Source organism: Eschrichtius robustus, chromosome 10 (assembly GCF_028021215.1).
Source record: "Eschrichtius robustus isolate mEscRob2 chromosome 10, mEscRob2.pri, whole genome shotgun sequence".
Taxonomy (NCBI): Eukaryota; Metazoa; Chordata; class Mammalia; order Artiodactyla; family Eschrichtiidae; genus Eschrichtius; species Eschrichtius robustus.
Window position 1 is genome coordinate 6,269,191 of NC_090833.1, and position 17,627 is coordinate 6,286,817.

At 40.9% G+C, this 17,627-nt stretch overlaps 1 protein-coding gene across 1 annotated transcript in view; it reads right to left on the reverse strand.

Annotated features, from left to right (window-relative positions):
• The window catches only part of GPR107 (G protein-coupled receptor 107), a 74,753-nt gene extending 60,760 nt beyond the window's left edge, over window positions 1-13,993 (reverse strand). The window contains exon 1 of the mRNA XM_068553894.1: window positions 13,826-13,993. Coding sequence (XP_068409995.1) covers window positions 13,826-13,966 — 141 coding nt within the window. The 5' untranslated portion in view covers window positions 13,967-13,993. The remainder of the gene's footprint in view (window positions 1-13,825) is intronic.
• Between the last annotated feature and the right edge of the window lie 3,634 nt (window positions 13,994-17,627).

Sequence of the window (17,627 nt, forward strand, 5' to 3'; positions counted from 1 at the left end):
TTTCAAAATGTCTTACAAAGTTATAGTAATCAAAATACCATGGTACTAGCATAAAGACATATAGACCAATGGAACAGAAAATAGAGCCCAGAAATAAATCCACTCATTTATGTTCAACTGATCTTTGACAAAGGTGCCAAGAACACACAGTGGGGAAAGGATAGTCTCTTCAATAAATGGTGTTGGGAAAACTGTATATCCAAATGCAGAAGAATGAAACTGGACTCTTTTCTCACACCATATATAAAAATCAGCTCAAAATGGATTAATGACTTAAATGTAAGACCTGAAACTGTAAAACTACTACAAGAAAACATAGGAAAACAGCTTCTTAACAATGGTCTGGGCAATAACTTTTTGGATAGAAACCAAAAGCACAGGCAACAAAAGAAAAATAGACAAATGCGACTGCATCAAACAAAAAAGCTTCCGCACAGCAAAGAAAACAATCAACAGAGTGAAGAGACAACCTACGGAATGAGGAAAAATATTTGCAAACCATGTATCTGATAAGGGGTTAATATCCAAAATACACAGGGAGCTCAAACAACTCAATAGCAAGAAAACAAATATCCTGATTTAACAATGGATTAAGGGGGCTTCCCTGGTGGCGCAGTGCTTAAGAATCTGACTGCCAATGCAGGGCACACGGGTTCAAGCCCTGGCCTGGGAAGATCCCATATGCCGCAGAGCAACTAAGCCCATGAGCCACAACTACTGAGCCTGAGCTCTAGAGCCCGTGAGTCACAACTATTGAAGCTCGCGTGCCACAACTACTGAAGCCTGCGCGCCTAGAGCCCGTGCTCTGCAACAAGAGAAGCCACGACAATGAGAAGCCCACTCGCCGCAACTAGAGAAAGCCCGCACGCAGTAACGAAGACACAACACAGTCAAAAATAAATAAATAATTTTTTTAAAAAAAGGATAAAGGATCTGAAGAGACATTTCTCAAAAGAAGACATAAAAGGTGCTCAATATCACTAATCATCAGGGAAACGTAAATTAAAGCCACAATGAAATATCACCTCACACATGCTAGAATGGCTATTATCAAAAAGTCAAAAGACAACAAGTGTTGATGAGGGAGTGGAGACAAGGGAACTCTTGTACACTGTTGGTGGGAGTGTAAATTAGACCAGTCATTATGGAAAACAGTATGAAGGTTCCTCAAAAAATTAAAATTAGAACTCTAGGGAATTCCCTGGCAGTCCAGTGGTTAGGACTCACTGCTTTCAGTCCCGTGGCCCGGGTCCAATCCCTGGTCAGGGAACTAAGATCCCATAAGACGCAGGTGCGGCCAAAAAGAAAACCACAACTCTATATGATCCAGCAATCCCACTTCTGGGTATAAATCCAAAGGAAGTAAAATCACTATCTTGAAGAGATAGCTGTAACATTATTCACAATAGCCAAGATATGGAAACAGTCTGAGTAGCTGTCAGCAGATAAATGGATAAAGAAAACGTGTGTTCATGTATGGACTATTTTTCAGCCTTAAAGAAGAAGGAAACCTTGTCATTTGCAACAACACAGATGAACCTGGAAGATATTACGCTAAGTTAAATAAGCCAGACACACAAAGACAAACACTGCACAGTCTCACTTATATGTGGAACCTAAAAAAGTTGAATTCTAAGAAGCAAAGAGCAGAATGGTGGTTACCAAGGCTGGGGGCAGAGGGAAATAGAAAGATGTTGGTCAAAGGGTACAAAGTTTCAGATACGCAGGATGAGTAAGTTCTGCAGATTTAATGCACAACGTGGTGACTACAGTTAACTATACTGTATACTTGGGGTTTCCCTAGTGGCGCAGTGGTTAAGAATCCGTCTGCCAATGCAGGGGACATGGGTTCGAGCCCTGGTCCGGGAAGATCCCACGTGTCACGGAGCAACTAAGCCCACAAGCCACAATTACTGAGCCCGTGTGCCACAATTACTGAAGCCCACGCGCTCTAGGGCCTGTGCTCCACAACAAGAGAAGCCACCGCAATGAGAGGCCCGTGCACCACAACGAAGAGTAGCCCCCACTCACCGCAACTAGAGAAAGCCTGCGCGCAGCAACAAAGACCCAACGCAGGGCTTCCCTGGTGGTGCAGTGGTTGAGAATCCGCCTGTCAATGCAGGGGACACGGGTTCGAGCCCTGGTCTGGGAGGATCCCACATGCCGCGGAGCAACTGGGCCCTTGAGCCACAGCTACTGAGTCTGCGCGTCTGGAGCCTGTGCTCCACAACGGGAGAGGCCGCGACAGTGAGAGGCCCGCGCACTGCCATGAAGAGCGGCCCCCCCCTCGCCGCAACTGGAGAAAGCCCTCGCACAGAAACGAAGACACAACACAGCCATAAAAAAAAAAAAAAAAGACCCAACGCAGCCAAAAATAAATAAATAAATAAATAAATTTATTTTAAAAAAACAATACTGTATACTTGAAATCTGCTAAGAGAGTAAATCTTAACTATTCACAAACATACACACACATTGTATGTCTTAAATACATACAATTTTTATTTGTCAATTATACCTCAATAAAGCTAGAAAAAATATTAAAAGCAAAGAACAGAATCAAACTATATACAGTAAGAAATTCATCAAACCATGAAAAGGTTAGTACCAGTGGGATGGTGGGTAGCAATTTTTTCTTCATACTTTTCTATATTTCCTAAATTTCTAACAAAGACCATGTGTTAATCTGTAATTACAAAAAAAAAAAATCAATCGTTATTTCTAAGTATTACCATTTGCCAGTAATAACTGCAGGACCCTCGCCTAATCTAACCTCTGACACTCCATTTTAAGCTATCATGTCACCATATCAAATAAGATACGTATGGAAGTGACTTTGTAAACTGTATTTCACTATACAAATCACAGAGACACAAACTTTTAGATTGAAAGTAACCAGGAAGGTCAAACATTCTAACCACTCATTCAACTTTGATTTAATTCAATGTAAATAAACCAATATTTACAAAACACCCCTAAGGGCTGAGGCCCAAGAAGTGATAAACACTCAGTCTCAAAAAAAATCTCCAACAGCCAGGCCTAACTGTCCAGGAACAAGGAAACCTCTCCTTCTACCACAAGGAAGCCAGAAATCTGGGGGCCCTGGGATGAACATCCCGCCCACTGTAAGTGCTACAGCCAGAGTGCTACAGGCAACATCTGGGGATGGGGTGTGAGAGGGGAAGAGAGAAGCCTCAGCACTCACATCTGTCCCTCCAGATACTCTCCCAGGTTAAGAGGCAGCAATGTCAGTGTCTTGATGGCAGAGTGACAAAGTAAAAGGAGGCAAGGCAAGGAGTTGCCAAAGCGGGGTGAAGATGACAATATCTGACACAAGCAATGAAGATTTAATTACATTTTCAAAGCCCACTCAATCATTTCCATCAGCACTGAACCAGCAGTAAGGTTTGTCTGTTTCTCCAAGGATCACAGAAATCGCAAACATTTGACCTTGTACTGTGCTAGGAAGAACTCTGTCTATCACCATTCACTCATTACAACATTGTGAGGCAGGTGTTGTTATGCCCATTTTACAGATGAGGCTCAGAGTGGTAAAACTTGCTTAAAATCGTAATGTTAGTAGCTGGCAAAGCCGGTATTCTAACTCAGGTTTGTTTAAAACCCAAACCTGTGCTCTTATCCATCTCATACTTTTTACAGGGACTTCCCTGGTGGTCCAGTGGTAAAGAATCTGCCTTCCAATGCAGGAGATGCGGGTTCAATCCCTGGTCGGGGAACTAAGATCCCACATGCCGCATGGTGCGGCCGAAAAAGAAAAAAAGAAAACTAATACTTTTTACAACCAAATAAACAGTATATCTTTTGTTTGTTTTAAAACTTTTTTATTATAGAAAATTTCAAGCCATCAACTTGTGGTCAATTTTGTTCCCTTACATTCCTCCCCATATAGGGGAGGAATAAAAAAATAACCTTAAAAACAAGTTATATTCCTAATCACAGTAAACTGCTTATCAAGTTAATTAAATGAATTTGTTCACTCATGAGAAGTCAAGGTTACCAGAACATAAACAAAATACAGGACTGTTCCCAGGTACATATTTATATGGTTGATTTTTGTAAAAACTTATATTTTTTCCTGGCCTTCCTTAGTAGATTTATATTATCTGAAGTTGGTGGAAACATAATTGGCCCAGTTATAATCTCAAAAGTACTAGTTCAAACAAAGAAATAAGCATTAGTTTGATGATGAAGCCATCTGAATTAATGTATACTTAATTTATCATAGAGGATCTCAGAAAAAAATGCAGCATCAGATTATTCTGGATTATTTCAGATTATTCTGAAAGGTTTTTTTTGGTAAATAAATAAATATATTTGTTTATTTATTTATTTATGCGTGCATGCATGCATGCTGTGCTGGGTCTTAGTTGCAGCACACCGGATCCTAGTTGCAGCATGCATGTGGGATCTAGTTCCCCGACCAGGGATCCAACCTGGGCCCCCTGCATTGGGAGTGCGGAGTCTTACCCACTGGACCACCAAGGAAGTCCCCTGAAAGGTTTGTTCTTATTTGCAAGAAACTACTTTGTAAAATTAAAACTTTAAGATTGTTGAAATTCTAAGCCAAAAATTTACGCAAAAAGTTTATTTAAAATGTGAAGTTTTGGGGCTTCCCTAGTGGCGCAGTGGTTAAGAATCCACCTGCCAACGCAGGGGACATGGGTTTGAGCCCTGGTCCGGGAAGATCCCACATGCTGTGGAGCAACTAAGCCCGTGTGCCACAACTACTGAGCCTGCGCTCTAGAGCCTGCAAGCCACAACTACTGAGCTCGCGTGCCACAACTACTGAAGTCCATGTGCCTAGAGCCCGTGCTCCGCAACAAGAGAAGCCACCGCAATGAGAAGCCCACGCACTGCAACAAAGAGTAGCTCCCGCTTGCTGCAACTAGAGAAAGCCCATGCGCAGTAATGAAGACACAACACAGCCAAAAATAAAAATAAATTAAATAAATAAATTTATTTTTAAAAAAGTGAAGTTTTGGGTCTTAATTATGGGTGCAATTTTTTTTCTCTTCTTCATGTTTTCTGTTTGCATGCAACTTTATTTTTCCCACCACAAACGCTTTACCAGCATTTAAGAACACATATACACTGAAAAGTATATTCTTACTGAAATAAGTTTTCCTAAAATTTCTGGTCTACAGAGAAGATCTGAAATTAAAAGACAGCAGGGGGCTAATAAACATGCTGAGATCCTGAACCTCACCAACAGTCAGCTTAAAACAAGATGTCACCTCTTCCGTATCAGGTTGGCACAAGCTAAGACATAATGTGCTGTGGAGTATGTGGGTAACTGCACACTCTGAACATGCTCATACTCTACTGCTGGAGTGCAAATTGATAAAACCTTTATAGAGGGCTATTTGGTACCTTTCCTAGGAATCTACCCCACAGAAATACACAAAGGTATATGACAAGAATATTCATAGCAGCTTTGTTTATAATAGCTAAAATCAAGCAGTAAAAATACACTATAAACTTCCATCAACAAAAGAATGATTTTTAGAAATGGTGAGTCCCTCTTACAATGAATATTACTGTAGTAGTTAAATAGAAGGAAGTAGACCCATATATATACTAACATTTTTTAAATGTCCACAACTAATAAATGAAAAAGTTCATTCATTCAACAAGTATTTATTGAGTACCTACGGGCACTGCTCTAGGTTTTGAGAACAAAACACTGAAAAAATGAACAAAAAGGCCTCTCTCGCTGAGCTTACATTCTAGGAGAGACAGACAGATAAGAACAAATAAACAGTATAAGACATGGTCTGCTCAATGGTGATGAGCGCTGCAGAGTAATACAGCAGGGAAGGGAGAGGAGGAGGGCGTGCAGGACTGCCACCCAAGCGAGGCTGCTCAGAGAAAGCTTCCCTGGGAAGGCATCTTTGAGCAGGGACCGAGAGGAGCTGGCCATCAGCCTGCAGGCATCAAGAGGAAGGGCCTCTTGGGCCCTTGGGCCTCGGCACCCAGGAGTGCCACCCTCAGGTGAACCTGTGCTCTGTGGACGGAGGAGTGCAAGAGGCCAGGACGGCTGGACATCGGCTTAGAAGTCATCGAAGAGCTCTGCACACACCCTGACCTGACTTAGATGTTATAAAGTGATTACACCAAACAAAGAAAAGAAAGAAACATATGTGTGGGAAATGTGTATATGAAGACCTTAATGGGGAAGGGACACACCAAATGGAACCAGTGGTTAACTCGGAAGAATCCAACTAAGGGGATGGGGAACAGCAAGGACTAGGACTCGTAACAGAAAAGCTCTTACGTCACCAAAAAGCAAACTTACTTGTCATATACTAAATACTATTTGACTCCCTCAAATGTTTTACGAAAGGTAATTGTAACTTCTGTTGTTCTAATCGACACTTTATCCAAGCAAAAAAATTTTGGGTTTTCTGTAAACTATGCCTCTGAAAATGAAGTACTGTATTCAAAAAAATCATTTTTATTTGACTTCCAGAGTGAATAGGATAGTTTTTGTAATCAAATTTAATTTTTAAAAATTATAAACGGGGAATTTCCTGGCGGTCCAGTGGATAGGACTCTGTGCTTCCAGCGCAGGGGGCACGGGTTCGATCCTTGGTCGGGGAACTAAGATCCCACATGCTGTGGCCAAAAAAAAAAAAAGACAACTATATTAGGGAAAAAAGAATCAAAGTTCTCCCCTGCCCCCGAGTCACTACTGTTTCACCACCTTGTGAAAACTATTCAGAATTTGGAGATTTCCCTCTAATCTCTGTTTTATTTTAATATCATTTATTTTGAATTATAAAACTTGCACATGCTCACAGAAAATGAAATTGAAAAAGTACAGAAAAGTAGCTACAACCTTACCACTCAGGTATAAACTAATAATAATAGTTTGGTGTTTTCCTTTTACATCTAAGAATATTTAAAACACATTTTTCAGTCATTGTAGCTTTTCAGTGGTACTAACCAAACAAAACAGAAAAGTACAGAGCCATAATTTATAATCTTGCTGTTTGGTGGCATCTATAACAAGATCAGCCACGTACTAAGCACTCACAAGCCCACCACCCAGGTGCAGAGAACTTGTATTTTTATAAACATTGGCAATCATACTTTTTCCAGTAGTAAGCGCTCATTTTAGAAAATCTGGAACACAGACACACATCCATTTCTTCACTCAACATACTCTTCCTGAATCCTCATCTGTGTCAGGCCCTGCGCAATCGATGGTCAGCGAGACAAGCGAGCCGTGCCCTCATAAGACTCACAATACCCCTAGCTGTAGAACAGTAAAAGGAATAGCAACAAATATCTGTCTACCCACTCCCCACAATTACCAAATGTCTGTATTACAGTTGCTTCAGAGCCACAGGAAGGGAGGGCGGGAAGGAGGAAAAGAACAGAACTTCATTGACAAGGTGAAGTGCCTTTGTACCTCTACCGAATCCTACTCCCCTCCACCATCGCTTTCCAAGCTCATGAATTGGTTAAGTGCGCTTCTATTTTTCACTGGACATATCCATAACCATAAACATCATATAGCATTGCTATGTTTTTAAAATTTGGATAAACTGTGTCACAGTGTATGTGTATGTCTGGCAACTTGCATTTTCAGACAACTCTGTATTCTTTGAGCACCTACCTGTGTTGATACATTGAATATGCTCTAGTTCCTCACTTTATCTGCTTGTGTTCCATCATTATGTACATCACAGTATATCCATTTCCCCAAAGCATTACTTGTGCATTCAGGTTAATTCCCAATCTTCTGCTGTGACAATGCTGTTATGAACATTCCCTGTACATATCTTATGCATTATGTGTGTGGGGATTGAGGGTATATATATATCTAGATGGCACATTTTCAATTTTACTAGAAATTGCCAAATGGATCCCCAAAGTATATGAAAGTTTCCTTACATCCTTACTGAAACTTGATGTCATCAAACATTTCATTTTTCCCAGTTGTGGGGAAAATCAAGGCTGATGTTGACCGAATTTGCATTTCCTGGTACTTCATGAGTTTGAGCACCTCATCTGGGTTTATCAGCCATTTGGGTTTTTCTTCTGTGAAATGCTTTTTTAAAAATATCATATGTCCGGGCTTCCCTGGTGGCGCAGTGGTTAAGAACCTGCCTGCCAATGCAGGGGACAAGGGTCGAGCCCTGGTCCAGGAAGATCCCACATGCCGCGGAGCAACTAAGCCCATGTGCCACAACTACCGAGCCTGCGCTCTAGAGACCGCGAGCCACAACTACTGAGCCTACGTGCCACAACTACTGAAGCCCAGGCGCCTAGAGCCTGTGCTCTGCAACAAGAGGAGCCACCGCAATGAGAAGCCCGCACACCGCAACGAAGAGTAGCCCCCACTCGCCGCAAACAGAGAAAGCCCGCACACAGCAACGAAGACCCAACGCAGCCAAAAATAAAATAATAAAATTTAAAAAAAATAAAAAAATAAAATATCATATGTCCATTTTCCTTTTAGATTTTTAAAATATTTATTTATTTATTTATTATTTATGTTTGGCTGCACTGGGTCTTTGTTGCTGTGCGTGGGCTTTCTCTAGTTGTGGTGAACAGGGGCTACTCTTCGTTGCGGTGCGCGGGCTTCTCCTTGCAGTGGCTTCTCTTGTTGTGGTGTACGGGCTCAGTAGTTGTGGTTCGCGGGCTTAGTCGCTCCGCAGCATGTGCGATCTTCCCGGACCAGGGATCGAACCCGTGTCCCCTGCACTGGCAAGCAGATTCTTAATCACTGTGCCACCAGGGAAGTCCCTGGATTTTATTTTAAGTTCTTCATATATTCTGGCTACTAATCTTTGATTTTTATACTGCAAGTATCTTCTCCCAGTCTCTTTTTTTTCTTTTGTTATATAAGTCTTTTTACATTTTGAAGGAGAAAACGTATTGATTCTTATTCCTGATACTTTTCTCCTTCAAAAAACCTACCGGGAGGTGGGGGAGGGAAGTACTGGGAGTCTGTGATTAGCAGATCCAAACTATTATATAGTATAGGATGGATAAACAACAAGATTCTACTGTATAACACAGGGAACTCTGTTCAATATCCTGTGATAAACCACAATGGAAAAGAATATGAAAAAGAATATATACGTGTATAACTGAGTCACTTTGCTGTGCAGCAGAAATTATCACAACATTGTAAATCAACTATATTTCAATAAAAATTTAAAAAAACCCATCAATACTTATTCCTGATAGTATTTTTAAATGTCTTTTAAAAAACATCGTTCTCTATTCCAAAGTCATAGAATATTCACGATATGTTATTCTAAAAGTTTTAGAGTTTCTGTTTTCACATTTTGGTCTTTAATTCACGCAGAATATATATTTTTTGTAGGGTAGGCATCTATTCCCTGCTCCCCCCCGCCCCCATGGCGAGCCAGCTACTTATCCTAAGACCACTTGAGAGCAATCTGTCCTAACTTCCACTGCCCTATGATGCCCCCTCTACTGCACATCAAGTTCTCAGGTTGACATAAGTCTCTTATCTGTGCTTCCTATTCTGCCCCATCGATCTGCTTGATCCCCACTACAGTACTGTATGGCCTTACAGTACAAAACTGAGCAGGACAAGACCTCTCCCCTCCTCGTTTAGGTGTGTGTTGGTTATTTCAAGACTTTTAGTGACTGGAAGAGAAAACCAGGGGGGCTTCTGGTGTGCTAGTAATGTCCAGCTTCTTGACCTGGGTGCTGGTTATGTGGGTACATTCAGTCATTAAAAAAATTCACCAAGCTGCACACACATGAACTAAGAAACTAAAGAAAGGAAGGGCAATGAGACTAGAGAGGAGGCTGGCTAACAGAAAGACTGGCGGTCTAGGGGTTTTGAGTTCCCCCTGATGGGACCAGGGTGCCACTGATGGGCTTAAAAGGGGACTGACACGACTGGCTTTGGCTTTTAGGAAGATCATTCCAGCGACAAAACAAAATACGAACTGGAGTAATGCTAGGACACCAGGTATGAGGAGACCGCCCTGGTCCAAGAGATATGAGGATGGCCTAGACCCAGCAGTCACAGTGGTGATGAGAGAGAGCAGTGAATGGATTGGAGATCTATTTATTTAGAACACACATATATGGAACGTGGTGATGAGAAGATAAGAATAAAAGATTTCTGACTTGAGAAAATGAGCAGCTGGTGGTCCCAGATACTAAGAAAAGAAAAACTAGAGAAAGAGTACATATAGGTTGAGGGTGAAGGGAGTGGGAGATCAGGTTGGTTTCTAACATACAGAGGTGCTTATGAGCCATCTGAGTGGAAACGGGGGTTAAGAAATCGGATATACTTGTCCAGAGCTCAGAAGAAAGGTCAGCTCTGGAGATGAAATAAGAAAAAAAATTCCCATAATTCTTAAAGACAACTACCATTTCGGTGTATTTTCTCCTTTTTAAAAAAAGTTGTTTTAAACTTTTCACTAAATACTAGAATACAATTCTGCTCTTTGTACTAAATATTAGAACACAAGAAGTGTTTTATGTTCCTCAATAACTTCATATTTTAAACTGCTTTCAAATATAAAGCAAGTGGAGTAACGATACTTTAGTTTTTCTCACAAACTGAATTTAGAAAATAAATACAGTAACATTTAACTGAGCTAGCTGATGGTCACTTACCTAGCCACTTCTATATTTTAAACAGCTCTCCAACTGGCAGTCCACTGACTTAGACTGGCCCACAAATGTGTTGTATTTGGCCAACACCGTGTTTTGTTTTCGTTTTTAAATTTGAGTTAGTTGCTAGTTAATTTCACATAAAAGCCTGAATTTCTAGCTTTTCTTAAATACACACACACACACACACACACACGATCCAGCATATCTAGGCCACACAGGATGAAGGATAGATGAACATACTAAATTACACCACAAGGAAATAATCAGCAAAATCCAGTACAGGGGTGCTTGGAGGAACGATTTATTTTTCTACCTTCCAGATCTATTAACCTGCTGAATCGCCCCTAGATCAAGAGAGACTTAAGAGACATATTAACCAATCATACTGTAAGGACAATATTTAGATTCTGATTTTTACAATGTTTAAATCCATTTATGACCAATGGAAATTTGAACCTGATTTGGTATTTCATGATATTAAAGATTAACTTCTTTTTTGTTATAATGGCATTGTAGTTATGTTTTTGAAAGAGTCCCTGTTTCTTATAGGTACATACTGAAATATTTATGGATCAAACGACATGATGACTTTGATTCACTCTAAAATAACGTAAGAAGTACTAATGTTGGCACAATATGTAGAAAGAAGAACCCTCACAAATTTCTGGTGGGACTGTAAAATGGTATAGTCACTTTGAAAGTGCTTTGGCAGTTTCTTAAGAAGTTAAATCCAGATCCACCATATGACCCAGCAATTCTACTCCACTCCTAGCTATCACCCCCCAAAATGAAAACATATGTCCCCACAAAGACTTGCATGTGAATGTTTGCAGCAATATTATTCACAATAGCCAAAAAAGGAAACCCAAATGTCCATCACTGGTGAATGGCTGAGCATAAGGTGGTATATGCATACAATGGAATAGTAGTCAGCCATTGAAAGGAATGAATTACTAATACACAGTACAACATGTATGAACCTCAACAACATAAATAAAAGAAGCCACACACAAAAGATCACATACTGTGTGATTCCATTTACATGAAATATCCAGAAAGGGCAAATCTACAGAGACAGAAAGTAGATTAGTGGTTGTCTGGGGCTGGAGGTGGGAACAGGAATTAACTGTAAAGCAACACAAGGGATCTTACAGAGGTGATGGAAATGTTCTATGGCTGAACAGTGGTGATAGATGCACAACTCAGTAAATTTACTAACAATCACTGAATTGTACACTTAAAATGGGTGAATTTTAATGTATATAAACTATGCCTCAATAAAGTTGTTTCAGAAAGTTAAGGAATCTAAAGAAAGAACAAAAGAGAAGAAATTTGAGAAGACTGAGAAAACCAGAAGAATGATGGAAAATGTAGCATGGGATGAGACAACTGAATAAAAAATAAAAAAAAGACTTGTTTCTAATTAAATAATAAAGAATGCAAGTGAGAAGTGATTTGTGTGGGGAAAGGGCAGAATTAGCCACTGGTTAATGGTTACTGAGGCTGGGTGACAGCTACATGGGAGTTCACTATACTATTCTGTCTATTTGGTGTATGGTTGAAATTCTCCTTTTTCTCTCAGTCTCAAGCAAAAGAAGATAATCTAATGCTGCTGCTCTGACAGGCTCTCTTCAGGTGATTTCCATTTCCTTGGGCAAAACGCCATACTGTTTACTTTAAGAGAAAAGGAGCAACTACAGTATTGACTATGGAAAGGGCACCACAGTATTTGAGAAACAATTACAAAGATGAAAAATATTAATTAATTTAGCACAATATGGAGAAATCAATCACCAGAATTACACCAACTCGGGTTGCTTCTACCACTGAGGATAGTATACTTTTTCCTCTATACCAATATTGTCAGTATTTACCTATTGATGTTGCCCATCTGACACTTTAATTTTAGAAATGCCCAAAGCCAAGAGACATGATCCAGTGTCTTTAGCTTTGTCTCTAATTAGCTTTGTCTCTAATTTATAAACTACATAAACTCAGTTGCATGACTTCATCTAAGACTCATGATCCCAAACTATAAAGTGAAAGAATTTTAGGAGTTCATCTCTTGGAGTCATAAACCTGGGGACTAGGGCCTATGGATAAGCTTCCGCAGGATTATAAAGCCCTAGAAATTCCAAGAAAGTTTTGCCTACATTTCTACCTGCATTTTCTGGGGAGAGATTCAATACCTTTCAGCAGATTCCCAAAAGGAGCCAAGTCTCACTTGGCTTCCTGCGGTTGAGAACCATTTTAATCAGTATACATATTATTTACAAACAACTGATAGCCAGGGTATGGAGTATGGGTCTGGCCAGGTTTTTAAATCCAGATTCTGTATTCTTTAAACTGTACATTCACAAAATACAATGCTTTGTTAAAGTACTGTTTTAATAAGACAAACTTTCTACAATCCCACACTTCTAAGAAAATTGTATATTACGAAAACAGTGCACAAGGCTTTGAGTCATAACGATTTATTTTTCTACTTTCCAGATCTATTAACCTGCTGAATCGCCTGGAGGCATGTTTTGAGTTATAAAGCAAGATCCAAGGGATCATTCTAGGCCTATCATAAATCTCTGCCCTAGACAGACAATGACAGGAGCGAGAGATAAAAAGGCAGGCCCTCTAATTAGAAACATATTTTAAACGTTGGGTTTAAATTTCCGGTCACGTATTTCAAGCGAGATTTGAAATTCCTCCTGGAGATTCCCGCTTTGATCGGTCCAGAGTGCGCCCGAAGCCGAACCAGGAAATTGAGGCAAAGGTTCTGCCAAGTACAAGGGCATGGACAAGTGGAGACCGCGGACAAGCGAAGTGGGGCATAAAAGTTGGAGGTGACAAGGGAGGAGGAAAAGCAGATTGCTGTCGGCAAGGAAGCTAGGGAAACCAGCAGGGACTGCAAGCGCGGCCTCCGGAGTCCTTCGGGGTTACGCCGCAGTTCAGCCCCTTCCCCTCTTTCAGCTCGAATCTTCCTACCCTTTCCAGACAGACCGAGGACTCCCGCCATTCCCACAGTTCCCAACAGACCCCTCTCGGAGGGAGGCCGCGCCCGGGAAAAAGGGCGGGAACCCAAACGCTCACAGACCACCCCCCCCTCCTCTGGGCCAAAGTAGCCCCCAGCCCCCGGGAGTGGCCGCAGCCTCCGGCCCCCGGCTCGCTCCTACCCGGCCCCGGTCGGCCTTACCTTGAGCGCCAGGTGGTGGACGCGGCCCAGGCCAGGCTCGGCCAGCAGCTGCAGCAGCCCCAGTAGGGGGAACAGCCGAAGGCCGGCGGGCAGCCGAGGACTGCGGGAGCCCGAGGAGCCGAGGGACGCCGGGGCGGCCATATTTGTTCCAGCATCACCAGCCGCTTCCTCTCCCGCCCACTTCCGGGGGTCAAAGGACGGCGGCCGCCGGAAGGGCCTGGAAGGAGGGCTCAGGGCCTCCGCGGCAGCGGCGCGGGAACTGTAGCCTTTTTCCTGGACTGTGGGGCCGGGGAAGTCGCCGAGAGGCCTAAGCTGGCCACTTCGAGGCCGTTCAGTTGGCCTCCGCTGTGAAGACTTTAGGTTTAGCCAGAAGAGGTGGCGCCTTCATTGGGGGACCCTGTGGCGGTTGCCATGGCAGCAGTCGCTGGGCAGGACCAGCCCGGTCGTCGCCTCCGCCCGGCGGAGCTTGGAAAGCGACCTTGGGCCTGCGCGACCCGGCCCACCGAGGCACCCCGCTTTCCAAGGGTGGGGGTACCTCCAGGGTGCCTGGCCGTTGATGGGACTGATTTCCCGAGCAGCGTTGACTCGGTGGAAAATGCCAAGTTCGTGGCTTGTCTTTAGTCCTTTGGTTTTTTTGAGGCTCTTCACGCTGAAATTTTTGACGAAGTGGTTGTAGTGATAGGAATTTATTGAGCCCTTATCAGGCACTTCGTTAGACCTTTTGTGTGCATTTTTGCATTTAATCCTTGGAACAATCTGATGAGATAGGAGGTAGGTATAAGCATTATCCCCCTTTACCGGTAAGCAAACTGAAGCTCTAAGAAATTAAGTCATTTGTTCCAGGTTGAACTGGGAATCACGTGGAAACTACTAAATACTATGTTATATTGCTTCATGCTAGTTTATCCGACCACTAGAGTATGAATCTTTTAATTCTGTGTGGAAACTTCCTTTGCCTCTTATCTTTGGAATTTGTAGGGAGATCTTTTTTTCTTTATTATTTATTATTTATTTTTTAATTTATGTAAGGTGATCTTTAAGGGAAGGATTCAGTAGCTGGTTGCCTTGAACTCAACTATTTTTTATCAAGGAGTTATAGAAGAACGTGCTTATTAAAATTGCCAATAGACTAACTAGGTTTATTTAGTTTTTAGTTTTTTGAGGTTTTTTTTGGTTTGTTTTTGTTTTTTCGTTTTGTTTTTCTTGCCACACAAATAATGCATGCTCTTTGTGTGCAATCATTTAAGCAAAAGAGGAGAAAATAAAAACCACCAGGAATCCCAATACTGAGTGACTATCAGTGTACTAATGTGTTTTATGACAGAATCAGATTCTTCGTTTTTAACTGGACCTAGGAACTGAAATTAACATGATGTATTTAAATGGAGCTAAAGTGCTGTACTCAGGTTAAAAAGAATCAGTTGGGAAAGTACAGAATAGAGGAGGGAGGGTCCTAGATCTTTTAGCTGTGCAATCATAGTAGTAAAAGTCATGAATCTATGAATTCTTCCCTTGAGTCAAAAACCAGTACAGGTTCTGTCACACCCTCTGCAAGAAAAAAAACAGGGTACTAAGGTGTAGCCGAGAAGCTAGAAAGGCAATGTTTACTATTTGGTTGTTTACTTCTTTCTCCAACCTCATATCCTTAGCCATCTATTGTGAATATGCAACCTTACTTCTTTGAACAGAATTCTCATCTGATCTTACTACCCCATCTTACAGGAAACTGAGAAGAAGAAACTTTATTGTTTTGGAAATCCACAAAGGAGATAATAGTTAATCTATTTATTGAGCAATTAAGTTTGCCAAATATTCTGCTAAGTACTTTATATGTACATTTTCTAATTTAAGACCAAAATCTTTATAAGATCTATATTTATGTTCCTTTTTTAAAGATAAGACTTGGTTAGATAGATTAATTTATTCAGGGTGGTCTGATCATTTATAAATGACTCTCATCCAGGCCTCTCCCATAAAGCCCAGCACTTAATCCCTGTCCTGCTATTGTTGTAAAAAATTCATTTCATGTGAGGCTGGAAGGGTCCTTCGATAATCAACAGATCCTTCCACCTTATTTAACAGATGTGAAAACAAATCCAAGGAACTCAAGTGACTTGCTCAAGATCACACAATGAGTTGGGTAATTTTGGGCAAGCATCTTTAGAACCAGGACTGGAACTGCATCTGCTTCAGAACAGGATCTGCGCTTCTTGCGCTATACCGTACATGGCTTTCTAATTCTTATAATTTTATTATTATTTTCTTTTAATTCTTATAATTTTAAATTTTCAAAAAATAAAATCCCAGAATCTGAGTAACCAGCGTGTTATCAAGTGAAATGCAAGAGAAATTTTCAGAAAGTATTTTAACGATCAGCAGTATGAAAGAACATAAAAGAAATGTAAAATAGTTGATAACTTTCTTTTAGGTATCTAGAGGAAATACCAAAGGCAGTTAGCTGATTCTCACTTCAGTATGAAACTAATTGTTAAAAGAAATGGGGATTTTCAAGTGCAGTTTCATTTTTAAAGGCAATTTACAGTGTTTTGGAGTATTATTATAGTTTACTTTTTAAAGTGAGGTACCATTTTTGAGAATCTCTGGTTTTAAATTTGAATATAATAGGCTTCTAAAAGTGGATTGATCAGGAAGAATATTAATTTTATTTAATATTGTAATAACTAGTTTATAAAGTAGAAGACGTTTGTCTTTTAGTCTCTGGGAAAACAAGTTTTACAAGGGCTCAAAGCTGGGTTCTTATTCCTTGCTTCTTTTCACTTGGGAATTATTATGTGACCTTCACAGGGTCACATACCAATGGCATCTGTCCAGACGTTTATGAGGAATAGCTTCTCCAGGTATTTGAGAACTATATTGTGCCAGTCATTAGCTTGGAATTGAGAGAAGTAAGAAAGGGAACACAAATTACAAAGACTTAAAGTGAAGTATTGATTAGACAGTTGCTTCTCAAATTCTGTGAAAACTGCTATCTTGGCAATTTTATATTTATTTATATATTTTTATATTTAAGCACATGATTTCAGAGTTTCAAGAACAGATTATTTGCATAATCATGGTACTGTAACCGGAAACAGACCTGTTGAGTAAGAGAACAAGTTAGGCCTGCCTCTCCCTGGCAACATTTTCAAAGGGGCATTAAACTTTGAGGTACTGACTGAAAAGGCCTGGAGGGGCTGGAAATACTATCTCCTAAACCTGACTTTCGGCCTTATCCTCTTAGTCAAGTGGATTTTATTTTTCTATTTCCTCTAACTTTGCAAGATCCGCTGAAGTTTGCCACTAGTAGCAGAATTGGTAGTTTGAACCTAGTGTGATTCATAATGTTTAGCATCAATTTAGAAATTTCCAGAGATGTTTAATGTAATTATTGGGTTAATATTCTCCACTTATGATTGCCATTTGTCTTTCTTATCAAAAGGGATGACATTTCAGACCAAAACCCTCTATAAACACAGTATAGGGAACCAAAAGTCAAATTGGGGTCTGGCAACACACTCAGAAGTCAAATGTCACTTTCGTTCTTTGACTTGAAATGCCATTTCTTGGGGCATGGGGGAAGCCCACGGCCTCTCCTTGCAGAGGGTGATCTTCTTGGAAAAGCTAGGCCCTGACACATCTTGAGTCCTGCAGGCTGGAGAAAAATTTCCAGTTCATTACTCCTCAGTTTGGTGGCACAGTGTGTAACTGGCTCAGCCACATACAGCTGGTTTTTCCTGATTTTAGGCACATCTTTATAGAACTTCAGGGGAATTCCACTGTCAGGTACAAAAATTGGTTGCAG